The sequence below is a fragment of the Delphinus delphis genome, chromosome 19 (assembly GCF_949987515.2).
Source record: "Delphinus delphis chromosome 19, mDelDel1.2, whole genome shotgun sequence".
In the NCBI taxonomy this organism is placed as follows: domain Eukaryota; kingdom Metazoa; phylum Chordata; class Mammalia; order Artiodactyla; family Delphinidae; genus Delphinus; species Delphinus delphis.
The window spans coordinates 39,165,778-39,192,725 of NC_082701.1; the positions used below are offsets into that span (position 1 = coordinate 39,165,778).

The window sequence follows — 26,948 nt, forward strand, 5'->3', positions numbered from 1 at the left end:
CATCTGCCGCTCCCCATCGCTCGCATTACCGCCTGAACCATTCCCCACCCCCGCCCCCTCCTCCCATCTTTGGAAAAATTGTCTTCCAAGAAACCGGTCCCTGGTGCCAAAAAGGTTGGGGGCCACTGCCCTAGAGGATTCATTTTCTAGCCCCCAAACCCACCATAAGCAGATGGGAGAAGAAATCTCCACCTTCCCACCCCATCCAAAGCTGGTATCTACAAAGACTTCAAAGACAGCAACTCACAGGCAATCATTTGGAACACAACCCATGGTAAAATGATCTCAGGGACCTAGTCATACCCAAGACCCAAAACTCACCTGCCTAGCTTGGGTCCCAGAACCTTGGTTCATGGTGTGGCTGTTTCCTTGAAAATCTTTCATGTTTTGTGAAAATCTTTCATAAAATGTTTTATGAAAGATTTTATGAACCACGAGGAAGTCTGTTACCTTGGTGTTTCGATGGATTGGGTTTTCAACTTCAGCACTAAGAGGGAAACCCGCAGACCCCAGAACCTCAAAGGTCAGTGCCAAAGTGTCATTTTGGCAGAACCAAATAGAAGGAGGTGACAAATGTATCCCCCTGCCGGTGGCACTTGGTATTTTACTGTATTGAGGTCATTTTCATTATCCCTTTCCTCCTTACAGATTATGAAATCCTACCTGAGAGTACGGTGTAAATTGTCCGTACATCTATAGCGCAGCAAGTGCCTCTGCAGCTCCTATTACCCGCCTATGCTTACTCTCAGAACCTGGAGCAGGAGGGACGTCCAGGAACTTGGGAGATCTGCACCTGACTGAGGGCCCTTGGACCTGTCTGTCCAAAGTGCTCTTTGCTTCTCCCGCCAGGCTGCCGCAGCCCCACCTCCATCACTCAGATGCCCCTCCTTTCTGAGTATTCAGTGCTTCCCGGTGCAGGCAAGTGGTGACATCTGATCTGGATCCCTCCGGTCGGGTCCCAACCCGTCCTCTGCCCGGGTCGCCCCGCCCTTAGAGCCGCCACGCTGGCCTTTCTGGGAAAGTCTCTGCGGAGTCTGGAGCTAGGAAGCGGCCACGCGAAGGGCAGGAGAGGGGCGGGCGGGGCAGCGCCCGAGGCACCCCGTCCACGTCCTCCTAGATCTGGGGTGGATGAGACCCCGGAGGTCTGGGGAGAGGCGAGTCTTTGAGGACTTAGGAGGTGGCAGAGCCTTCCTACCAGCTCCGCGCGTCCTCCATGCGGGTGTCTTGGTAGAGGCACCAGGGAGCTCCAGCCTCCCGCCCGTGTCTGCTCCGTGTGTCCGGCTGGGGGACGCCACCCGGCCGCGTCGCCACGGAGGTGGGGGCATCGAGCGACAGCAGCAACTACTCAGCCCGGGGACCCACGCCCAGAAGGACGACAGCGATGGTTCTCGCGGGTGGACCCCGATGCCTCCCCACATCCCCGCACCCTCCCACCTCCGGCTTTTGCGCCCACGGGACGACACCTCAATCCCTGCGCTGTCCGGGGGCGGGGTGCTTCCAGCCGGTGGATGCCTGTTTGATTTGCCAGATGCGCCCAGGTTCCCCGCCGGGAGAAGGAGGTGAGTGTGAGCGATGGGGCGAGAAGGAGGTAGGAAATCGAGCCTCCGCTTCTGCAGAGTACACTTTTCCGCTCTTTTTTTTTTTAATTTATTTTATTTATTTTTGGCTGCATGTGGTCTTTGTTGCTGCCCAGGGGCTTTCTCTTTCTCTAGTTGCGACGAGCAGGGACTACTCTTCGTTTCAGGGCGCGGGCTTCTCTTTGGGGTGGCTTCCCTTGTTGCGGAGCACGGGCTCGAGACGCGCGGGCTTCAGTAGTTATGGCTCGCGGGCTCTAGAGCGCAGGCTCAGGAGTGGTGCCACAGGAGCTTAGTTGCTCCCCGGCATATGGAATTTTCCAGGAACAGGGATCGAACCCGCGTCCACTGCATCGGCAGGCAGATTCTTAAAGACCACGCCCTTCCCTTCCTTCCTTCCTAATTCCTTCCTTCCTCCCTCCCTGCCTCCCTCCCTCCCTTCTCTCCTTTCTTATTGATGAAATTCTTAAAGCGTATGTGTTGTCTAAGGCAGACTTTCTTAGCTCCCCCAAGGCGCTGGAATTTGACTGCAGATGGTGACAGGTGCAGGTGTTTTTGCGGTTCAGAGGAAACAAAATTAAGCACTATTTTTTGGGCGCTGGCGATGTGCCAGACTCACGCGCCACGGCCCGGCCCAGACACTCCAACAGGCCCAAGAAGGCGAAGAGAGAGGGAAGCATGCTGCAAAGAGAGGTAATGGGGAGACTTACTTGGCGGTCCAGTCGTTAAGACTCTGCTCTTCCAATGCAGGGAACGAGGATTCCATCCCTGGCTGGGGAACTAAGAGAGATGTAATGGGAGCCCACACTTCCCTGGGAGAGTAAGCAGCACCGTGGGGGCTCCTGGGTGGTTTAGTACAATCCCAGCTCCAACCTGGGCTCTCACCTGGCGCCCTGCGGCCACTCTGTCTTGGGATCTCGGAGAACAGATGTTATTGCATTTCATCACTGCGAGCTCGCTGGCCAAGAACCCTTGTTTCCTAAACACACTGAGGCCAGGTGTCCGCCATTCCTTGGGTGAATTTGCAAATGTTAACTGGCTTACTCACCAGTCCCCTGTTCCCCTAAGTGACCTGTTGAAGTACAGATCCATCAGTTGGGACAGGGAATATTAATCAGATGAAAGGAAAGGAACTAACTGATTATTCATATGCTACGAACCAGGTACTTAAGATCCATTCTTTTATGTAATCCTCATACTCTTAAGAGAAAAACATTTACTTTCTATATTAAGTCTCTAAAAATGAAACATACAGAAAAGTGCATAAATCGTAAGCTTGATGAAAGTGAACACATCCAGACCAAAAATTAGATGCTCTCTTAGGGTCCCTCCTCATCACTATCCACTCCCTTCTCCCTACAAGTACTGTAAATAGTATCCCGACTCTGAATACCATAGGCAAGTTTGCCTGGTTTTGAACCTATACAAATGGAATCATTCACTATACAGTACATGGTGTTAGGTCCAGCTCCTTTCACTGAATGTTATGTAAGTTGCCTCCATATTGTTGTATGTAGCAGTAGTTTATTCACTTTCATTGGTGTATCATCATCTCCTGTATGAGGATGGAACAATTTATCCAGTTTCTATGGACATTGGGGTTATTTGCACTTGGGAGCTGTGATTGAAAATGTTTTCTTTCATTGTATAGTACATGGGTTTTGGCACACATAAGTATGTATTTCTGTTGACTCTGTACCTAGGAGTTGCTGGCTATTTTAGTGGGTACTGCTTAACACTTTTAGGGATACTGCCAAATACATTTTCTTAGGTGGTTGTAGTAATTTACATTCCCATCTGCAATGTATAAGAGTTCCAGGGCTTCCCTGGTGGCGCAGTGGTTGAGAGTCCGCCTGCCGATGCAGGGCACATGGGTTCGTGCCCCGGACCGGGAAGATCCCACATGCCACGGAGCGGCTGGGCCCGTGAGCCATGACCACTGAGCCTGCGTGTCCGGAGCCTGTGGTCCGCAATGGGAGAGGCCACAACAGTGAGAGGCCCGCGTACCGCAAAAAAAAAAAAAAAAGAGTTCCAGTTACTCCACATTCTCACCAACACTTGATTTTTGTCAGTGTTTTTAATATTAGCCATTCTAATGTCTATAGTGGCATCTCATAATACTTTTATTTTCCATTTTCCTGATGACTAGTGAGGTTGAGCATCTTTTCATGTACTTATTGGCCTCTTTTATGACATGCCTGTTCAAGTAGTTTGCTCAGGTATTCTGGATTATTTGCATTTTCATATACACTTTAGAAATAACTTATCAGTCTGTCCCCCAAAAGGCTCAGGTTTGATTAGCATTTCATGGAACCTATATGGCAGTTTGGAGAGAATGTACATCCCCAATTTAATATTGAGTCATCCAATCCATGACATGGTAATATCTCTCATTTATGTAGGTTTTCTTTTATTCCTCTCAATAATATTTTATAGTTTTCTATGTAGAATCCTTCAATATCTTTCACATGATTTGTTCCTAAGTATTTGATGTAGTTTTTGTTATTGTAAATGGCATCATCTTTTACATTTTAATTTCCTAATTGTTACAGGTATACAGAAATACAATTAATTTTTGTAAATTGACCTTGTATCTAAATTCACTTATTATTTCTAAGAGTTTATCTGTAAATGTTTTCTGTACACATGTACATGTATACATGTACAGTACTGTTGTGTGAATAATTTGAAAGTTTTATTTCTTGATTTTCAATCTTTCTGCTTTTCATTTCCTTTTCTTGCCTTATTGTACTAGCTTGAACCTCTAGTACAAAACCAAATAGAATTGGTAATAGCAAGTATTGCTTTACTGTTTTTTTTTTTTTGGCTGTGCTGGGTCTTTGTTGCTGCATGCAGGCTTTCTCTAGTTGGGGGCTACTCTTCGTTGTGGTGCACGGGCTTCTCATTGCGGTGGCTTCTCTTGTTGTGGAGCACGGGCTCTAGGCACGCGGGCTTCAGTAGTTGTGGGACACAGGCTCAGTAGTTGTGGCTCGCGGGCTCTAGAGCACAGGCTCAGTAGTTGTAGCGCACGGGCTTAGTTGCTCCATGGTATGTGGGATCTTCCTGGACCAGGGATTGAACCTGTGTCCCCTGCATTGGCAGGGGGATTCTTAACCACTGCGCCACCAGGGACGTCCCGTGTCTCATTCTTAATCTCAGGGGGATCATTAGATATCATTTAGGCTGTAGCCTTTATGTAGATAATCTTTATCAGACTAATGAAGTCTCCTAATTTTAGTTTACTGGAATTTTTTATCATGAGTTGTTTAATTTTATCAAATGTCTTCCCTGCATCTATTGAAATAATCATACTATTTTTCTTCTTCATGCTGTTAATGTGATATATGGAAATGTGATACAAGCTACACATATCAGAGTTATCTCTGGGAATTTTGATGGGTTATTAAGAATGGTCCTCTCTCTTCTCTTCCATGATTATGAGCTATAACAACTATGTGGGAATTCCCTGGCGGTCCAGTGGTTAGGACACCTTACTTTCACTGCTGAGGGCCAGGGTTCGATCCCTGGTCGGGGAACTAAAATCCCACAAACCACGGGCAAAAAAAAAACAAACGTGGAAGTCTGGAGCTTCTGGGCACTATCTTTCCCACCACATGAAAAGAGCTTGCCAGAAATTAAGCCCAACCCAGAGGAAATTAAAACCAAAATATGACACGGGGGATGACAGAGAGATAAAAGTCCTCACACGGAAAAGAATATTGGTGACAACATTTGAGCCCTGGTTCTAACAATGTCAGACCTTTCCCTGCATTGACAAGATATATGAACCAATGAATTCTTTTTTTTTTTTGCTTAAAGTACTATGAGTCGATCTTATTTATATTCATCACATACATCTTGCTTAGAAGATTGCCCCAAGCAGATTGCAAAAATCATGTCATACTCTTGAACATAAACTGTACTTCCAGTGATGGGAACGGACATGGGGCTGGGACAGGGCACTACAGCTGAAACATGCAGTTCTAGGCAGCCTTATTCAAACAGCATGGGAGAGACGATATAAAAAACAGCACAGATCAGCATCCAGATACACCAGCACTAACGTTTATATTCACACACCTGTTAGTTCCTACTTTACCACACAATCCATTTTCCAAAACATAAAGAACTTCAGCCCATTATCCTGGACTTTGGAATGGGTACAGAGAGAATTATCCAACCTGTCTTCCTAATCACAGATGAAAATTATTCTAGGAATTTTGGGAACATGACAGATGTAAGGAACAAGAGAGCTAATGAAACATGCAAACTTTCCTAGAGCAAAGGGGGAGATTCACAACTCAGGGGACAATCAAGTCCTTCTTTTATATGGAGACTTCGTTGTCGCTGCTATGATCCCTAGCTGAACTGACACCCCAGGAGTGAGTTCTTAGCTCAGAACTCTGCACAGAACAGGAGCAGCCCCAGCATCCCTCTGGGCCCTGTCTAAGACACTGGTTTAATGAAGCCATAATCCATGCATTTGATGAGACATTCCCGAGCTGTCTGAACCACTGCTGCCCTCTTCTCATCTGGCTCTTGTTTGCCCACCACAGTCAAGATCTCCAGCAACTCACTCTCCACCAGCTTCTTGGCCAGCTCAGCATCAGCCGCCAGCAGGTTGTAGGCAATGACCAGGCCCCGGTGTTGAACTGACAGCCGGTCGTGCAAGCAAAGCCGCTGTAGTATCTCCAACCACTGAGTCGTCTGAAGGTGGGGAAGAGGATAAGGAAGGATTGGAGGAATCAGTGGGGGGGACGGAGAAAGTAGATTTTGGACAAGATAAAAAGAAGGCCTTGGCCAGGCCCAGATTCTGAGCTCTGAAAGGGGAAGCACACATCTGGTTATCTGTATGGGGCTCAGCATATGCCCACTTGAACCCCTTGGGACTAGCTGGGTGATGCCCATCTCCTTACCAGGACCAGGGCAGGAATTGAAGAACTAGAAGGAACTTGAAATAATCCAATCCTTTTCATTTTATAAGTGGAGGAATTGGGGTTCAGGGAGAGGAAGTAACTTAGCTATAGTCACACATCTGGAAATAGTAGAGAATAAACATCCACACATCCATTTAATTTTTAAGCATCTTGAGAAGCAAAGGGACCTACCCACTGCATGCCTGAGTGCAATGGGAATGGAGGATGTTCAGAAAGGAGGATTCTAACCCTGGACGCATGCACAACGCCTGCTTCTGCCAACCCAGGTGCCCTTAGAGACATGCTCTAGGCATGTACTCCACCAGCCCTGACTTCAACTGGAATTAACACTGGAGTCTGGAGTGTATCCTCTCCTCCACCCCTCCTCCATCTCTCTCCTCCATTTCCAGATGTGAAGCAGCCCAACTACTGTACATGGGGGAGACAGGACTCTAGACCACTCTGATCACCCCCAGGAGACAGAAATGGAGCTGAGAATAGAACCAGGAGGCTTGACACTTACAACATTCAACAGACACAGAATAGAATAGTCATCAGTATGGGTTTTGGAGTCAGAGAGACTAGTGTTCAGGTCCCAACTCAGCCACTTACCAACTGTATGACCTTAGCTAAATTATTTAACCTCTCCAAGCCTCAGGAGCCTCATCTGTTATCTTACCTCATAATATTGTGATGATCTAATGATATGACACATGAAAAGAGCTTAGCATGATGGCTAGAGCATAGTAAGAGCCCATCACATAGAAGTGGACAGGAATGTTGATTTTAGGCACTAATCCAACAATTTCCCCTTTGCTTCCTCAGACCTATTACCTTCCACTAGTTAGCAGAGATACCTTTCTACATACATTGCTATCAGATGGGGAGACAGATACAGAGAGGAAGAAAAGGCAAATTATTCTTCTGAGCTTCTCAGCAGACTTTTGTAAACTCTGCACTGTATCCTACCACAAGGAAAGGAAAGGAAAGTTCAGCTAGCTGTGGTAGGGTTCAGGGAAAGATTTTATGCTGATGCGTAATTGATCATGGGTCTAGTGCCTATCACTCCCTGGGACAGGAATGCAGCCAGGATTTCTGAGCTCCTTGGGAAGATGGAAGAAGCGGCCAGGAGTGGGTTGCAATCCTGAAGAATCCCAGTCCCCTCCTATCTAACTGGCTATGTGGTGTTGGACTATTACTTTTCTGAGCTCGGTTTCACCATTGGTGAGTGAGGATAATAATAACCATGCCCACTGCACAGGGTTGTTGGGAGGATGGAATGACATAATAGGTGCAAGCACTTAGAGCAGCGCCTGGAGCACAGTAAGTGGAGGAGTCACAGAGCACCCTGCGGGGCCTGGTGACAGAAATGTGTGACCAGTAACTTCAGCAGAAGCTGCTCTAGGATAGCAGCCTGTGGTCCCCAGGCCGGAAGCACCCCACCTCCGATCTACTCAGTCAGAATATCTGGGGAAAGTGTTTTAACCAGCCCTCCGTGTGACTCTTACACACCTTACAATTTTGAAAAACTTGCGTTAGGGAAAGTGCTGAAGGCCAGGGACCAAGCAGGATGAGCTACATCTAGGAGAGAGACCCCTCCCCTGGTGCCAGGACAGCATAAGCCCCCATGGAATTTAGAGAACACACACACACACACACACACACACACACACCTGCCTTAAGCTGGCTATCTAAAAGAGCCTGCCTGTAAAGCAGACTTGCTTTAATACATTTGAATTGAGATGTTTACATTTTTTTTGAGATGTTTACATTTTTCACCATCAGTGAATATGATGCCCACAAACTAAGTTCAGTTTGGTGAAATAAGGAAAATTTCATTTTGCATCCCCTTGTTTGCAGCTATGTCAATATCACTCTCATTACACCTGCTGAGATGGCCACAGTCCCACAAAGGGTCTGGTCATCACGTGAACTTAAGAGAATCTGCTGCCTCTTCGTCAAACTGTGGATGGTAACCCAACCACATCCATTCTTCTCTTGGGGAGCTCAGGGGCTCCACAGCAATAGTTAGTGCTATTGTTATTATTGTGATTATTCTTAAGTAATGACTTATAAGCACCACCAAAGTGAGTTAGCACACTTAGGGAGTCCAAATGGTGAGTGTAGGGGGTCGAATCATATAGATTCTCCTCTCTTTAGGTGGTAGGAACAGATACAGGGGCTGGCCTCCCCCCCAGAAGATCATACAGGGCAGTGTGGTCTGGGGGTGGGGGGACTCCCCAGAGTCCCTAGGGCCCACTCTCACCACTTGAGTCATCTTGAAGCACAGTTTCTTATGTGCTGCTGTCAGCATGGCCAGGGCCCCCGCAGCCGCATTCTGCACCTTGTCATCATCCTCCCCGCAGAGCAGCACCACCAGCTTCAGCCGGTCATTCCCATCAGCCAGGAACCTCTCCTGTACCTATGGGAGGCGGGTACACGGCTCAGAGAAAAATGCCCCCATCTGCCCAGCCTGGAGAGGGAAAGATGCATCTGGAGCCAAATTCTCTGACCCAAGATCCCTCAGAGCTTTTCTTTGAGCATCTCACCCATGACACCTCCTCCTCCAGGAAGTCTTCTCTGACTAGTTAGATGAAAGTGCTACAGACTCCTCCAGCTAAAAGGTTAAAGAGAATAAGGGGTTCCTTGTATAGCATTCGCTGTTGCCTCTGTTTGCATTCAGCTCTCCACCCCTGGGGAAAGGGCAGGCACAGACTCCTGAAGGGTAGATGTTGCCTGAAGAGCCATGTTTCACGTCCCTTTGGGGAAGCCTGGACTGTTTCTTCCACAACAGATGGGCCTTCAGGGTCTGCCATTAAATGACTTTGCAGTCCCTGAAGGCACAGAGGCTTGGCAAGAGCCGCAGACAGTTGGGTAGTTTACATGGTACTCAGGAGCTGCTGTACCATTCACCAGGTGAGGGATGAGGCTTCCCAAGCACCCAAAAGCCAGGAGAAGAGCCTCCTGGGGCCCAGGGCCCTGACATGCCTGAAAGCACACTGACCCCCCCCCTTCCCCCCGCACCCCTCTGCTCTATAGTAAAATCTGACTGATTAAATTTAAGGGCATTTTGTTGGGTGAGGTGTCCTAGAAGGGGAACGCCAAGAGGGGTCAAAGGTCACAGCTGCCCAGGTTATAAACCTCTACCTACAACTCCCTGAAGCTGGAGCAGTGGTCCTCAGAGGTAAGAGTATAGTGATAGCGCAGTCCCCTCATGGGGCACAGGTGTGACTGGAAAGCAGCTGCCCCAAAAGGACTGCATTCCCCACCTCTTGCACTAAATATGGCCATGACCTCATTCTCATTACAGAACATGAATGGATGTAATGTGTGTCACTTCCAGGCCACCATGGCGGAGCGCTACAGGGGTCTCTCCTGTGGTCTGTCTCCCCATTCCCCATCTGAATGGAGACCACTCTCAAGGTGGCAGAGGGAGAGACAGTTCTTTTTTTTGGGGGGGGTATAGTTATATACCTATATAACTATATATAAGTTATATAGATGATTGAAGATGCCTGCATCCCTAAGTCATTGCTTGGAAACGAGCCACCTGATCCTAATGTGAGCAAGAAATGATGTGAGCGAGAAATGAACTTCTGTCCTGTTGGGACCACTGTTCATTTTGATTCGGGTTGTTGTGGCCGCTGGTGCTCCCCATCCCCTCCACTGTCTTTGGATACACTCTCTTCTCCCACGTGGCTGCCAGGCCCCCAGCCCAGCCTCAGGCCAGCTCCCTGGTGGACTGTGGTAGCTTTATTTCTTTTGATTTTAAAAGACTTTCATGGATCAGGTTTTCCTGCTATAACAGTGAGAACATCCAAGACTTGAGTTAAGAACTGAGGGGCAACGGAGTGGGTCTCACACTCGGCCACTAGCCCTGGTTGTCATGTTAACAAAGGGCCTCAGATTTCAACCCTGTTGTTACCTCTGATGAGGTTCTACCTACAGGCACAGCAGTGCTCTGCCAGGATGGAAAGAAGGAAACATTCATTCATCATATGGTGATAATTTATCCCAGTACCAGACCATGAAGCCATTGATGTGTTCTGAATTCATTTTATTTTTACAAATCCTATAATTATTCTGTGATGAACACAGTTATAGTGCATTGCGGTTTCTGTGGAAACAGCGATCGTTCATTAAATGTTAACATTTAACATATTCTAAAATCGTTTGTAACTGTTTTTGCATTTCTTCATTTTTTTATATATGTGGAGCTTCAACAGATGCAAGTGGTCTAGCCTCTCTTGACCTCTAAGAGGCCCTGGCCTCCTATATTTTTTGCTATGAGATTATTTAGTAAATAACTTGGGGAAATGGGACTTCTACACCATCCAGCCCAAGCTTTGGGGTCAAAGCCACAGCTAGGGATGATATTACTTTGTGTATTCTCCTTTGTCTCCTTTGTGCATTATATTCCTCTCGGGGTCCTTATAGGGAGGGAGGCTGTCATCTAGGAAAGATTGAGGGATTCCTGGGTTCTTTGACAAAATGTTGCCTTAAGGGCTTCCCTGGTGGCGCAGTGGTTGAGAGTCTGCCTGCCGATGCGGGCGACATGGGTTCGTGCCCTGGACCGGGAAGATCCCACATGCCATGGAGCAGCTGGGCCCGTGAGCCATGGCCGCTGAGCCTGTGCGTCCAGAGCCTGTGCTCCGCAACGGGAGAGGCCACAACAGTGAGAGGCCCGCGTACCGCAAAAAAAAAAAAAAATGTTGCCTTAATACCACTGTAACAGCCCCCAATCTAGCGCCAGGCCCTGACCTGTGGCCCGACTCTCCATGCCTTGATCACTCCCATCCGGAGCCCCCTCACCTCCTTGTTCACCACCATGTTGCACATGCACTCTGTGGCTGCCTGCCGCAGCTGGTCATGGTTCTCAAACATGTAGTTCTCAATATCTGGCAAGGCCTTCTCCTTAAAGATCTTCTGCCTAGGGTTTGAGGGGTGGAAGAAGAGAGGCTGCTGAGTCCTCTGTAATGAGCATTTGGGGTTTTGGCCACCCAAGGGCCATTCCACATCCTCAGCCAGCATGGTTTAGATGGCAGTAATCCCACCCCCGGCTCCAGGAGGGGTATCCAATGACATAGCACAGCATCCTGGCCATAGAAACAGGGTCTGGGATGAACATGTCACCCAGCCAGAGATTCTCTTGTATTATTGCTGGGGAATGTCTTTCTCTCTCCTGCTGGAGATGAAGCCAAGAAGATGTGAAGTCTGGAGCAACCCTCATGTGATCATGAGAGAGGGGAAGAGCCCGTCTGAAAATTAAGACAATACAGACAGAAGAGGTGGAGAGGTGTAGGATCTAGGACAGCTTTGTAACGCCTGCATCAAGCCGCACCTGAATCTGGTTTATCCCAGATGAGTCATTAATGACCTGAGTCATTAAATTCCCTTTATGCTTAAACCAATTGGAGTTGAGTTTTCTGCCACTTGCAATCAAAAGAATTTCAACCCAATCCCACCATCCCCCTGCTTCTGGGGATGTGTGGGGACACTTTATCCCCACCCATCCACCTGATATCTTTTCTACTACTTCAGAAGGAAATGCCTTTCCAGTCTCCTTTGGCTTTGCACATTCACTGTAGTCTTTCCAAGTGCTAGTTCAAATCTTTCCCACGGTCGTTTCTACCCACTGCCTTCGAGCCTGTCCTCAGAGAAGAGCACACACGGTACCTGTGACATTTCCACCAACACTTCATGGGACACCTCTCTCCACCCCTGCTCCCTCTACGCCCCACTCACCGGAGTTTGTCACTCCGCTCAGACAGGTTGGTGAGGCCTAGGAGAGCCTCATAGTTCTGGAGCCCATCCCTCTGTGTGTTGAGGAGACTCACAAGGGGCCGCACTACTTCGTACACCTGTGGGGGGAGGCGTCAAGGAGTGGTCAGGTGGAGACCATGTCCCCCCAGTCATTTACAGGTGCCCAGCTCTAGAATTTCCAATGCACGTGCCCACCCATTGTCTGATTCAATCTTCACAATGATCCTGAGGGGCGGGATTATTTCCTTTACTTCGTAGGTGAGATAACTGAGTTTCCAAGGGGACGGCCTTATTCGTCAGAGGTAGAGCCAGGCCTGGGATCCACGCACCTCCAATTCATGGCCCTCTTTGTGACAGCACCACGCCCTCTCCCAGGCCAGGGGTAGGGTGGCAAGGGGAAAGGCCCCTGGGAGCAGACTCCTCCCATCACTGCCACCCTACTGCCCCCATCACCCACCCGCTCCCCAGGGAAGGCGATGTCCGGATTGGAGACTGCAGCGATCTTCGCTAGAGCATGGGCTGCCTTCACCTTGCCCACGTCTGTGCCCTCCAAAGCCAGGGGAATCAGGGCCTGCAAGAAAGGGCACAGTCACCCCTCGGTCACAAATATACAGAGGCCTCTCTCCCTAGCGTCCCTCTCCAACTGCTGTCCCATCAGAAGTTCAGGAAGACTGTAATAGAGTCAACTCTTGAGCATCATGGAAAACAGTTAAATTCTTAATCACGGATTCACTCCCCTTGGTTCCTAGCACACATGGAGATCTTCGCCCGCCCTCTTCCCCACCCATCCGTACGTTCATGTGGCTTTTGGAAAAACAAATCAATCATTTTTTACTTTCTGACTAAGTCAAACCTAATCATAATAGCAGCCATTCACTGAGCACCTCCTATGAGCCAACACTTAAGTGTATTTTCTCTAATCCTTGTGACATTCTGCAAAGTGAGTGTGTGATGTTCTCCCTTGTTTTACAGACGAGGAAACTGTGACTCAGGGAGATTAAGTAATTTGCCTGAAGTTGCACAGCTAAAAAGGGGACAAGCAAGGACTCGATGACAAGCCTTCTATAGCAAAGCCCATGGTCTCTATCTGCACCAGGGTTCCTTCCAGTAACAAGGAGGATAAATGGGATCCCACAGTAAATCCCATGACACTTCATAGACTTAGGCACTGACAGCACAGATACCTTAATGACTGTATTCCAGAGGTTGGGTTGGGGCAGGGGGTGCATTATTCTTGGGCCAGGCAAAGAACGTGCACACACAAATACACACAAAGAGACACACACATACACAAATGAAGAGACACAGAGACACACACAGACACACATAGACACATATACACATACATACACACAGAGAGACACACACACAGACCTACACACACGTACACAAGTGTGCTTCTCCCCAGTGAAGCACCTTCTAGGATGGCAAGGACCCCTTAGCCCACCCAATGTACCTTGCCACCACCTTGAGCCACGATGGTACCTCGGTCCTTTGGGTTGTCACACAGTGCCAGGAATACCCTGGAGAGCAAGGATAAAGGACATTCAGTGCATGAGCACACGCTTCCCAGGCATCAGCAGGCCCAGTGAAACTCTGGGAAGTGCTGCCAGTGAGCACGTGCCCCAGAACTAACCTTGGGAAGATACTGCCATGGACATAAGTGGCTGAGGAGGAAGTGAGGCCAGATGTAGCTGCAAACAGCAGCCCCATCCCTGTTTAGAGAGATACCAAATGGCTCCCTGCTGCCCAGCATCCAGGAGAAACTCTTCCACATGGAAGCACCCCAGGACCACCATGTTCTGGCCCTTGCCGTCCTCTCTGGTCTTATCTAGCACCACTCTCTCCTGTGCACTCCATGCTCCAGACATATCCCTGGAGAACCCCGTCCTCATTCACTCATTCTCCCTCCATCCTCAGGGTCTTTGCATACGCTGTTCCCTCTGCCTGGAACCCTTCCTTCTGCTGCATTTGAGTGGCTCCTTTTTTTCCTTCAGGGTTCCCCTGAGTTGTGACATCTTCCAGGAGGCCTTTCTAGCTGCCTACCCACCTACCCTCCAGTCTGGCCAGTTGGGTGCCACTGCTCGTGCTCCAGCCAGCCCTCTGTATGTCCCCCATCATGGCACCTGCCGTGTCGTGTGGTAACTGAGCCTGTGTGCCTCCCGTCAGGCTGCACAGAAACTGTGCCTTTCATCTTTGGCATTTCAGGGCCTGGGAACCAGGTCACCAGAATGGACAGTGACCTCTTTCCTCACAATGCAAAGTTGCCCCTGTGATGACCTGCCCGCCATGTCACTTTTCAGTGTTGATCCCCATCAGCCTCCTCTTCAGGCCCCTAATGGCTCATTCCCTCATTTACTCCCCACCCCCACCATCTCTATCTCCCCACCCAGCCTCCTGCCTCCAGGCCCCTCAGACCCCAGCCCTGAACTGCTGCAGCCGTACCTGGCCAGCAACTCTTTGGTCTGGTCAGTGAGGATGGCATTGTCGGCTTTCACCATGCAGGCCAGCACTGAGATGACACCGGCCTTCAGAAGCCGCTTCACCCGCATGTCCACAAAGTCCTTCTTGTCCTGGGGAGATGAAAAGATGGCAAGGAAATCAATCCCGAAAGAGAAGGAAGATCATCCAAAACCCTAGATGACCTAGATGTTACTTTCTTGCAGAAGGCTGGCTTTCCATTAGGCTATGCATGGGGGTGGGGTGGGTAAACAGAGGTGGGAGGGGAGAGAGAACAGATAAAGCTGACCTAACAGTGGATTGGGTCAGCCCCGGAGTTGAATAGTCTCTACAGATAATCCTCAGGGTGGCTGGGAAGAGGCAATCTCTAGAAGCCACATTAGAACTTCATGGCGGCAGAACATGCTATACACCCTTGCCTGCGTGAAATCCTATGCAGCTTTAAAAAATGATTCAGAGAACGACATAGCAGTGTGGAAAACATCTAAAGTATTTTCCCCAAATTGGGTACAAAATAATAACTACATTCTGATTATAACTATTTTTATTATTTTTTCTTTTTTAAGTAATTAATTATTTATTTATTTGGCTGCGCTGGGTCTTCGTTGAGCCACGTAGGATCTCTAGTTTTGACCTGCGAACTCTTAGTTGCAACATGTGGGATCTAGTTCCAGGACCAGGGGTCGGACCCGGGTCCCCTGCATTGGGAGCACAGAGTCTTAGCCACTGGACCACCAGGGAGGTTCCCTGATTATAACTATTTTTTTTAAAACGCACAGAAATAAAGAGTCTCTGGTAGGTGATATAATACACCAAAATAGTTCTCAGAGGGAGATGATGTAATTGCAAGTAGCTGTTTTCTTTTCTCTACTGTCACATTTGTGTTTGTTTTGCAACATGGTTATATTACTTTGGTCATTTTTTTAAAAATCTAAATGTTTTATTGGCTGGAAATACAATGCATATATATTCATATACAAACCACATACAAAGTATGCCGTTGCGTGCAGTGAATCATTGTGGGAAGGGTCCCAAGGGGATTTGTGACACCTGGGCTGCCCCTGATCCCCCGTTCCTCCGCTTCTCATTATTCGTACTTAGCACCCATATCCCCAAATCCAGATATCCCAGAAAATAAAATTTGTATAAATGTGGAAGACATGAAATACAACTAACTGTCAGATGTCCATGAAATCAACAACATAAATTGGAAGACGTTCATCCTGGCTCCATTCGGTTTCTCCGACTTTAAATCGTCGATTCCTCCTCCCCCTCCACAGAACATTAACACTAAGAAAAACACAAGTGCCACCTAGTGGGAGAAACTGACCATGATCCTTTTCAATTTCTCTGCCTCTTCCACCGAATCCTCCCAGACACACAGGCACGGCGCCTGAACATCATTAACTGTCCTTCCCACCTCTCTGGCGGTCCGGTGGTACAGCTCCCCTCCAGGCCATCCCCTTCCCCACCTTGGGGTGCTCCTCGGGCACGTGCTGCTTGGAGAACTTGGCCAGCTGCACCAGCTCTGGGATGACCTCATTGACGTCGTAGCTGTTGGTACAGTTCACCAGGGTGGTGGCCACCGAGTACAGGATGGTCTTGTCAGGGGTCTGGAGGCAGGAGGTGGGGGATAGGAGGGGACAGGCAGCAAGGAAACCTGAGAACAAACCACTGCCTCCAAGAGGCTCCCTCACAGGCAGGCTGGTTTGGGAGGAGCGTGGCTGGCGTGGCCCCGAGGGAGAGGAACCAGCTCTGCTCACACAGGCTCTGCTCCCCTCAGCAGCACCTCAGAGCACCAACGGGAGTCCTCTCAGTGCACTTTTTGCTTTGTGCCCCTTTCAAAAGCCCAGTCCCATAGGCTTTCCATCAGACTGCGGTGGGATAGGGTGGGAGCTGGACACCCTTTGGTGGAAACTCCCTCCCACACTTCCACCCTTTAGTGGCGGCAAAGAGCGGGGGAAGGGGGGCGCGGGGGGAGGTGGCCCAGCAGAGGAGGAAGGACATCTGGGAGGGACTGGGAAGGAGGGAGGGGCCCAGAAGAGGCCAGGTACTGCCCCTCGGTCCCTCAAAAACCTCAACTCCCTGGGGGGGGAGGGGGGATCTCAGGAAAAAAATGCCCTCATCTTATTCATCCTCCCACTGCCTGGAAGGCATGAAGAGTTGTGAGCCCATATTACAGTCATGAAAGATGAGGGCCAGACAGAGGGAAATGACCAACCCAGGTTTACAGGAAGAGTAGAGGGTAGAGTCAGGATGAGGACTGTGTGTCTAATTTCCCACGCTCAGCGGACAGCCCCGTGAGCCTGAATCCAGCAGATCCTGAGGCCAGAGGCCAGGGCCACACTCGCCTTGGCCAGCTCCAACATGGCCTGCAGGGCAGGGATGTCCTGAACAAAGTCATCCTTCACGTCGGCGTCCAGCGTGAGGTAGGCCAGGCCCTCCGCTGCCCATCGCCGGGTCCGGGTATCTGTGGACGTGTTGCACAGCCACCTGGGGGAGGGGAGGCAAGGGTGCTGGGACTGGGGCAAGAGTGAAACAATTCAGGGCAGCAGGTGGGCGGCTTTTTAGGATCTGGCATCCACTAGGGCACATCCCTGAGAGGAGATGGTGGGCTTGAGGAAATAGGACCCCCTTACTTGCGGCACTGTTTGGCCAGCTTCTCTGTCGACCCTTCTGCAAACTGCCTGAGACCATAGTCTGTGCCGCCAGCAGAGCCAAGTTTACAGAGTCCCTGGGGAGAAGGGGAGATGTGTAGGATCAGAGACACCAAGGCCTGGGGACGAGGCCTTGCTCACACGGGTCCCTGTGGCTGGAACACTTTGCCCCTTTTCTTTGCCTGGATAAACCTGTCTGCATCCTACAGAACTAAGGGCAGGCGTCACCTTTCTGAGATGCCTTCCCTGAGGCTTCCAGGTTAGGGTAGATGCCCACAAAGCTGGAGGTTTTCAACTTACCCTTTTCCCCCACCATTTTGCCCACGTAGATGTTTTGTGTTTGTCATTTTGAAAAATCAGCACAGGATAATACTAACCATATCTGTAACCACAACGATAAAACGTATGGCACAAAAACTGGCTGTGAAATCATATTTTTGTTGGGGGGCAGATTCAGCTGTGCAGATTTTTACCCAGGAAAAATTGGACTCTGCAGAAGCTAAAATTAGTTTTTTTTTAATTGATATGAACCCAAAAAAAACCCCACAAACAAACAGATCAGTGACTCAAATCTTCACTGTAATTGCTGTCAAGAAAAAGGAAGTTACTTCTATAAAATGAAAATGGAAACAAGGTGCTATATAGAAACCGATTAAGGAAACAAACTGAGTTTTTGGAGTTTGCACTGAAACTACTTGGTGGACAAAAGCTCATCAGTGTTTGTCGTTCAAAAGCATCGAGGAGATCATTGTTAGGGTTACATGGCAGGGTCCCCCATCCTGAATCCACGTTCTCACAGCCTCCTGCTTATCACCCTGATCTGCAGAGGCCTGTGGGTGGATCTGGGTGCTTAGGGCGTGGTCTCCTCAAGGACAGGGACCACGTCTCATTCATTCTGGTGTCCCTGATGCCCGGCACAGTGTCTGGTACCCAGCGCACTCACCACCAGTGTGCGGATCTTGATCTTCTCGTTTTTGGTGGTCTTGTAGATCTCTTTGAGCAGTGACACGCCGTTGGTGATGATGAATGTGGCACGGCTGAGCTTGGTGGAGGCATGGATGAGGGCCTCCACGGCCACCAGCTGGTCTGCTTCACGCTCTGAGCCGCACAGAGCCACCATCATCTCCATAACTCCTTTCAGTCCCAGCAGCTGATTGCCCAGGTCAAAGGGGCCCTGCAGGATCCCTGACACCGTCTGGATGGCAATCACATTCTTGTCCATGTCCTGGGGGTCAAACTTGCCCCTAAAACAGAGGGCCAGCGTGGTCAAGAGAACTGGCCAAGGGGAATGGGAGGAGTGTGAGATTTGGGGACAGACAGATTTGTTTTTGCATCCTAGATACACCACTCATGTGCTGTGTAACCTGGGGCAATTCACTGAACCTCTCTGAGCCTCAGCTTCTTGATCTGGAAACTGAGGATAGCACTACTACTTCTCAGAGTTACGATGGGGATAAATGAAGTAATAGATGTGTTCCTCAAGAAGCACACTCAGATGGGGACTGACACTCAGGAAGTTTATTTGGGAGAGCTCTTGGGATCAACACCTGTTGGGAAAGGGAAGAAATCAGGCCTGGATGGAGGGAGGCACTGGACTGAGATGCGGTCGTGACAAAGCCTCAGCTTGCAAAGAGTTCCAGAGCCGAGACACCCTTCAAAGTTGTTCCAAGTTGGGGTGAGGGACAAGTCATTGAATGCTGGCTGCCCTGAGAAGGGTGAACAGCTGTCCTCAGCCAAGGCAAGTCCCCAAAAAGAGGTGACAGGTGAGAGCTGTCAGCCAACAGGCTTCCCAGAAGCTGGGGTGTCTGGTGGGACAGGACAGCAGCCACCACAGCACAATAGGGCTACCAGGATGCCTGCCGCACGACCTGACTCTGCCATGTAGCTGAGTCATGATGTAGCCTGAGCCAGTCAATCCCGTCTGGTCCAGTCCCTTCCCCTAACGAGTCGGGGGTGAGGGGTAGATTAGAAGAGCCAGAAGTTTCTGCCTTCCTTTCAAAATCTACTATCATCTACTCTACAGAAGGATCTCTGTATGAGGACGTCAGAGGTGACACACCTTCTGATCCTTCCGTGATCTGCCCAGGTTGATTTGATGTGGGGAATCAGGGCAGATGTGCACAGTGCAAATGCAGATGTGTATAAATGAAAGAAGAGAGCAGGGCTTCCCTGGTGGTGCAGTGGTTACAAATCCGCCTGCCAGTGCAGGGGACAGGGGTTCGAGCCCTGGCCCGAGAAGATCCCACATGCCGCAGAGCAACTAAGCCCGTGCATCACAGCTGCTGAGCCTGTGCTCTAGAGCCCACGAGCCACAGCTACTGAGCCCGCGTGCCACAACTACTGCAGCCCGCGTGCCTAGAGCCCAACTACTGAAGCCCGCGTGCCTAGAACCCGTGCTCCGCAACAAGAGAAGCCACCGCAATGAGAAGCCCACACACTGCAACACACTGCCCGCACACCGCAATGAGAAGCCCACACAGTGCTCGCCTCAACTAGAGAAAGCCCATGTGCAGCAACGAAGACCCAATGCAGCCAAAAATAAAATAAATTTAAAAAAAAAAAAGAAAGAAGAGAGCATGGAGCAAGAGTCAGAGACCTGGGCTCTGGTCCCACATCTGCCTCTGGCTGGGTAACTGGGCAAGTCCCTCTGGGGGAGAGGGATCAGCCTTGGGAGCTCCGGGCACCCCTCCAGCTCTGAGAATCCGTGTCCTGTGCCTCATCGTCTTCCCACTCGGTGCCGGGGAACCAGCCTTGCATAATTAGTTGGGGTCTGCCCTTTAAACTGGTTCCTTATGCCAGCTGGTGCCTGAACCTCCACCCAGCCCCTGGCCCCTAATGAAGCACCTCCCTGGAGGGGGGAGGGGAGTGGCAGCCTCAGGCACCATTTGTTGAAGGCGGTGACCCTACCCACTCAGTGTCAGGTGACCTCAGAGGCAGCATGTACAGGCTGACCAGGAGGGGGCCTCGTTCAAACGGGGACTGGCTGGGAGATAGTTACCGGATGCTGAAGCTGAGGTCGAAAAAAACTGGAGAAGCCCTGAGGAGCTTTAAGTGACACAAAGTCAGGATCAGGAGAAGCTACAGGATGGAGCCAACTTCGCTGGGACCCAAATCCAGGAAGCTGAGAACAGTTTTTACATTTTAAAGGTTTTTAAAAAAAAAAAATTGTGATAGAGACCTATGTGTCCCACAAAACCTAAACGTACTCTCTGGCCCTTTACAGGAAAAGTTTGCCAACCCGTGGAATAGAGAAAGGAAAGCAGAGTGAAGGCAGGGTCTTCACCTTCCCAAGACTCACCTGGTGATTTTTAAACATGCAGCTTCCTGAGCCACAGCCCAGACTACTGGGTCATGGGGTGGGGTGGGGGGCGGTCCCAGAAATCTGAATAGTTTCCAAGTATGAGGATCATTGGAATAAAGGAGGGGGAAAGCCAGCTACCATGAGGAGAGATCCACATGGGGAGGAACCGTGGCCTCCCACCAAGAGCCAGCACCAACGTGCCAGCCACTTGAGCACGCCATCTTGGAAGCAGATCTTCCAGCCCCAGTCCAGCCTTTGGATGACGGCAGCCCAGGCCAACATGCGACTGTCATTTGTAAGCCCCAAAGCCAGAACTACCCAGCTGACTCTCGGCCACACTGCTGTCCTATTGTGAGATAACACATGATACTTCTTGTTTTAAGCTGCTAAGTTTGGGGGTAATGTGTTACACAGCCATCAATGACTAATACAGAGCCCGACGGAAATGGAGCAGGACCCTATGGTCCTTCCCCCACCATGTCTTCCGCCTGCCTTTTGTCTGTGGAAAACGTTTAGCCAAACAAGTTTAATCAGAGAAGTGAGAAAAGGCAGAAACAGAGGAAAGCAGTCAAAGGAGACCAAATAAAAATAGTCATTAGGCAAAGTCCAGGGCCTTTGGTTCCCCTCAAGGGCTATAGATAATATTCTGAGCCGTATCCTGTTAGCTGTCTTATAGAGACTGAAACCTTCACCAGGTGGAAGAAGTTAACTACATGATGACCAGGCTGTAGCCGTGACATAAGCTGCCACAGTTCTGAGAACTGGCCTCAAAGAAATGGGAACAAACTGACCCTGGAACTAAAGACTAACTGTACCTAAAACAATCAAGATGACACTGATCCGACCACTGCATGACTAATTTCAAGATGACTGTCAGAGCTGACTGTGCTGTTTCTGCCTGTAGCCCCCTCCCTCTGTCTATGAAAGTTCTTGCCCCCTGATTGTCTGGTGGGGCGGTGGGGGGAGTCAGCCTTTGGACAGGCGTATGCCCTCCTCCCACCCCCAGGTTTCCAGCCTCCGAAATAAAGCAAACTTTTCCTTTCCACCAGCCTTGCCTCTTTACCGGCTTTAGAGCAACCAGTCCTACACTTGCAGTTACTCGACCCTCCAGGAAACTCACGTGATGTACTCCTCGCAGATCTTGCGGAAGTGATCACGCTCCGGGTCACAGCGCAGATCGTCATAGAGCTTGTTGATGAGGATAGAGGCCAGCATTCGGGTGTTGTCAGTCAGGGGCAAGCAGGACGGCAGATCTGGAACCTGCCCCACTACCTTCAGGATCTTCCTCAGGCCTGCAAGACAGACAGCAGCAAGTGTAAGATGCTTGCCGGGCTCTGTCCTCACAAACGCTCCTTCTCGCTCAGTCCTGTTTTATCACCAGAGCTCTTTAGGCAGCATGTAGCTTATCCAACGTGAAGGGCACTGGGATGGGGCCAAGAGAGCCAGGTTCTACCCCTGACTCTGCCTCTACCTGAGCAATTAGCCTCCCGCTATGGGCTTCTGTTTTCAGCATTTACAAAGTCAGGACTATTTGATCTCAGAGGACTCTACCAGTGCTAACATTCTGTGGGTTGATGTATAATCTTCCTCAAATGCTATTTTATGCTCTCTTTTCCCCAGACTTCAGTTTCTTTTTTTGTAAAATGGGAACAATACTGCCTTCCTCATAGAGTTTGAGGATTCAGTGAGATAATGTATGGAAACTGCCTAGTGCCATTCCAGGCACATCATGACACTCAATAAATATTTATTATTTGTTTAGTAAATATAACGTTTACTATTTATGGTTATTATCCCTTCTCTTCTCTTCTGTTGAAGAAACTTCAGTGGCTTCCTATTACCCACCAGGCTAATTCGACCATTAAGTATTTGTTGAATAAATGAATGAATAAGTGAACGAATAAACAACCACCTTTTAGGTACTGGCTACCAAAATAAAAGACAATCCTGACATCAAAAAGCTCACAATACAGGGAAGGGAAGACAGATGTATAAAGATTACAACAAGGTGTAAATAAGGACAGAACAGTGACACCGCAAATGGTGTGATTCACTCGAACAAAGCAAGAGTTTCAAGTTATTTGGAGCACTTACTATGTGCCAAGAGCTTTCTATACATTATCTCATTTAATCCTAACATTGACCCTACTGGTTAGTATGAATCATTATCGCCATCGATCAGAGCAGAAAACCAAGACATGGAGAAGCCAAGTAACTTGCCCAGGATCACATAACTGGCAAGTGACATAGCAGCAACCCTCTCCCAGCAATGTCTGATTTCAAAGCCCACGATGTTAACTGTTACACTACACTGCTGTGGGGACAATAGCTTGATTTCAGAGCCAGGTTGTAGAGGTTGGCTAGGAGCTGGTCAGACCTTGGGTGGGACAGGTAAACGGGAGGGGAAACATCCTAGGTAAACATTGGGAGGCATGAAACTCTGGATGTAGCAGGGAATCAAAAGTGCTTGGCATGTATATGCATAGCCGATTCATTTTGCTGTACAGAAACTAACACAACATTGTAAAGCAACTATATTCCAATAAAAATTAATTTTAAAAATGTAAAGATCGGGCTTCCCCGGTGGCGCAGTGGTTGAGAGTCCGCCTGCTGATGCAGGGGACACGGGTTCGTGCCCCAGTCCAGGAAGATCCCACATGCCGCGGAGCAGCTGGGCCCGTAAGCCATGGCCGCTGGGCCTGCGCGTCCAGAGCCTGTGCTCCGCAACGGGAGAGGCCACAACAGTGAGAGACCCGTGTACCACAAAAAAAAAAAAAAAAAAAAAAAAAAAGTAAAGATCGAAAATAAAAGTGCCTGGCAGTAAATTTTGTGCTGTGTATTTTAACACACACACAAAAGCACTGGGAGGGCTGGAGAGTCATTGGAAGGGGCCTGATGAACCAACGCAAAGCCCCCAGCCTGGCTGTCAAAGGCCTTCATCAAATGCACCTGCTCTACCTCCCCAGCCTCACCCCCTACCCTTCCCTTCCACTCTGCCCTTGCCTTGAGCATCTCATTCTCTTTTGCTAGAACACTCTGGACCTCCTCCTTGTCCATGTCTGCCCCTCCCTGAACCCAAAAACTTACTTCAGGCTTGACATCCTGGTGGTTCCCCTACCCTGCCTGGTGGCTCCCCTACCCAAGTCTTCAGCCCAGTTTTCAGATACTGCTCCCCATCCCACCCCCATCCTATAAACCATGTGGTTGGGCCTAAATCCTAGCGCAGAGAAAAGTCAATTGTCAATGCCCAGGCTTTGTAATACATGAGAGAAGACCAAACTGGGATGGGGGGAGGGTGTTGAGAGGGGGAGGGTTAAAGCACTAGAGTAATTTGTTCAAGTCTAAGCACTTACACATGAACTTTGCTGAGATCTGTGAAAACCAAACAGGGGAAGTGCTGTATCAAAAGAGAATAAAGGTAAAGCTGCTATAAGCTGACTTGAACCTTTTAGAACAAGGTCTGGTCTATATGTCATTATACCTGTGGGAGAATTTATCACAGCAGATCATAAAGCCACAGGTATGATTCTTGAACAGTTGAACAAGGTGATTTAGGAGAGGGGTGATGCCCTGGAGCTGACAAATTTAGTGACTATCTCCTGGCACATTGTTACTGGACTTTGTATAACGTACACAGGTGCCATTTCTCCCTCTGGAAGGCCTGTATTTTGCCATCCTGAGACTTCAGGAACGTTACCCCTTGTTGGTGGAGTCTTGTTTGGGTTTTTTTGGCACTTGCCTCGCTTGTCAGGAAACTCCACCCAGATGTTTTTGAGTGTGTTCTGGGTGTGTTCAGGTCCTGAATTCAGAGCCTGGACCTATGCCTTCACCAGCCCACTGGTGGATCCTAATATGCTAATGACTTTTCCTGGCTTTTCAGTTGGAAATGAAGACTTCTCCCAGACAAGAGCTGCACCCCTTCCACCTTCTGCTGGTTGCCTGGTACCCTGGTGCCCACTGGAAAGGCTGGCATGAGCCCCAGACCCTCCCACCTCCTCACCGTTATCCACCACATAGATGGTGCGTGAGTTGTCGTGAATGGCGAGGTCCTTCCTGGGGACGTTCTTATTGAGCAGGTTCAGGGCCTGATCCCTGCCCTGGCCAGACACCTTCTTACTGACCAGCATGTCAAGCAGGTGGTTGGTGATCTGCTTCAGGTCCTTCTTAGTGTCTGAGGAAGGAGAGGACAGGGGTAAATAGAGAGGACCAGGGTGTCTCAGGTATATAGGACAAGGGATGGCAGAGGCTTCTGGAAGGCCTCTGGAAATATTGAATCCACTGCTTCCCAGATTTTGGAATTTCCTAGGAGAGTATAGTATCTCACTCCAAAAAAGGGAGGGAGATCTCTAGACAACACCCCCAAGGGGTCCTCCAGCCGCTCTGAACACCGACTTCTATGGCAGCCCATTCCATTCTTGAACAGTCTGGTTCTTAGAAAGTTCTTCACTCCCAGGCAACGATGGGCAGGGATCCAAAGGTGCTTCGTGCAGTTTTTAATACACTGATTTAATAAACTGTTTTCCAGAAAGGAAATTGACACTCCTTTATAGACATTTTACTCCCCGCAGATTCAGACATGCTGGGAGCCTGAAATTCAAGCATTTGCCTGGGATGCCAGGTCTTCCCTGCCCACTGGGGATCTTAAAGGCAAATGCCTCCTCCTGCTTTTGCGGTCTGAACTCTCTGGAACTTGGAGATTTTTGTCCTCATTCTAGACTGTAGCCCAAAGGCAAGCAGGCAGGCAAGTAGAAAAGGAAAGATCTCCAAGCCATGTCATATAAATAAATGATGAAGGAATTGGGCTATCTAACTGGTGAAGGAAAGCCACAAATGTACATGATAGCTTGTCTTCAGATAAAAGTATGTGAGATAACAGACTTATTCTGTGAGGTTCCACAGGGCAGAACAGGGACCAGAAGTGAGTGGGATTACAAGGGGACAGATTTGAAATCAATATATGGAAGAATTATTCAGCAGAGATGTCCAACAGCTCACTCCCTCCGGAGGAAGTCATGGCCCCCAATGAACCACACCTCTCAGTATTCATTCTCTTGGGGAGTTCCCTCCCACACTGGCCCTGGATTGCTCATGTGACCTTACGGCACACTCAGAGGCTTAAAAAGCACTTACACATTGGGGCTTGTCCATTCAAAATGCAGCCACCATGTTACATAGACACCCAAGCTGCCCACCAGAGAGGCTACAAGGAGTAAAACCAAGACACCCTGGCCAGCATATCCAGTTAACCACCAGCCATCCAAGTGAAGCCATGTTGGACCCTCCAATAATTCTAGTGCAGAAAAGGATCCTTACCATAGTAAGTCAGAACCACATCAAGAATTCAAGACTCCAAGCAGGTTAATTACTAATACACAAAGAGCTCTTAGGAATCAATAAGAAAAACACTGATACTCCAACAGAGGAAATAGATAACAACATGAACAAACCATTTGAAGACAAAGAAATCCAAATGGCTAATAAGGATAAGGAAAAATAATGTCTAATTCGTAAATTTTAAAAATTCAAACAGATAATTATTACTTACTGAATAGGAAAATATCTTTAAGAATGATAGTATTTGAATCTGGTGAGAATGATTTGAGGCTGGAACTCTTAACATCACTTGGTGAGAGTAAAAACTGATGCACCCTCTCAAAAGGAGTTCGAAAGTAAGGTAGTGAAAGACCTTTAGTTATGTTCATAGCATTTAACTTAGTACTCCCATTTCTAGGAATTTGTTCCAAGAAAATAATTACAAATGTAAATATAGGTTTATGTTAAGAATAGCTACCGAAGTGTTTTTTATAAGTATGAAATTAAAGGCAATCTAAATCTCCAACAATATAGAGCTGATTGATGAGTTATGATATATCCATACAATGGCATGTAATGAAATTATTTAAGATCAAGCTTTCTATGAGTGAACCTGCCTCTGTGACCTTCCCAGCCAGAACAGGAAGTTGTAAAATGATGTCTAGGACCTGGATATACAGGAAGAAGCCTGAGTTTGTATGTGCATATATGCAGGAATGAGACAAATGTTAAATTAATAATTATTCAAGTAAAAAGGAATCCTCTTTAAGAATATTAAACGGTATGCAATAGTAATATAATGCTCAGAAAGGAGAAAAACACAAAAATATCCATAGCTGAATCCCAACTTTGTTAAATAGATATTTATATGGAGGGATAGAAGAAAGACTGGAAGGGGGACTTCCCTGGTGGCGCAGTGGTTAAGAATCTGCCTGCCAATGCAGGGGATACGGGTTCGATCCCT

General features: G+C 48.7%; 1 protein-coding gene across 2 annotated transcripts in view; it reads right to left on the reverse strand.

Annotated features, from left to right (window-relative positions):
• Window positions 1–5,623: 5,623 nt before the first annotated feature.
• The window catches only part of UNC45B (unc-45 myosin chaperone B), a 29,499-nt gene continuing 8,174 nt past the window's right edge, over window positions 5,624–26,948 (reverse strand). The window contains exons 7-19 of one of the 2 annotated variants that reach the window (XM_059998717.1): window positions 24,672–24,842; window positions 21,792–21,963; window positions 18,314–18,614; window positions 17,353–17,447; window positions 17,065–17,206; window positions 16,186–16,326; window positions 14,699–14,826; window positions 13,710–13,776; window positions 12,711–12,824; window positions 12,236–12,351; window positions 11,303–11,420; window positions 8,757–8,912; window positions 5,624–6,281 (exon numbers count right to left, since the gene is read on the reverse strand). In XM_059998717.1, the coding sequence (XP_059854700.1) occupies window positions 6,021–6,281; window positions 8,757–8,912; window positions 11,303–11,420; window positions 12,236–12,351; window positions 12,711–12,824; window positions 13,710–13,776; window positions 14,699–14,826; window positions 16,186–16,326; window positions 17,065–17,206; window positions 17,353–17,447; window positions 18,314–18,614; window positions 21,792–21,963; window positions 24,672–24,842 (1,982 nt within the window). In that variant the 3' untranslated portion in view covers window positions 5,624–6,020. Of the gene's footprint in view, window positions 6,282–8,756; window positions 8,913–11,302; window positions 11,421–12,235; window positions 12,352–12,710; window positions 12,825–13,709; window positions 13,777–14,698; window positions 14,827–16,185; window positions 16,327–17,058; window positions 17,207–17,352; window positions 17,448–18,313; window positions 18,615–21,791; window positions 21,964–24,671; window positions 24,843–26,948 lie in introns of both variants that reach the window. The other variant, XM_059998716.1, reaches the window with a different exon arrangement.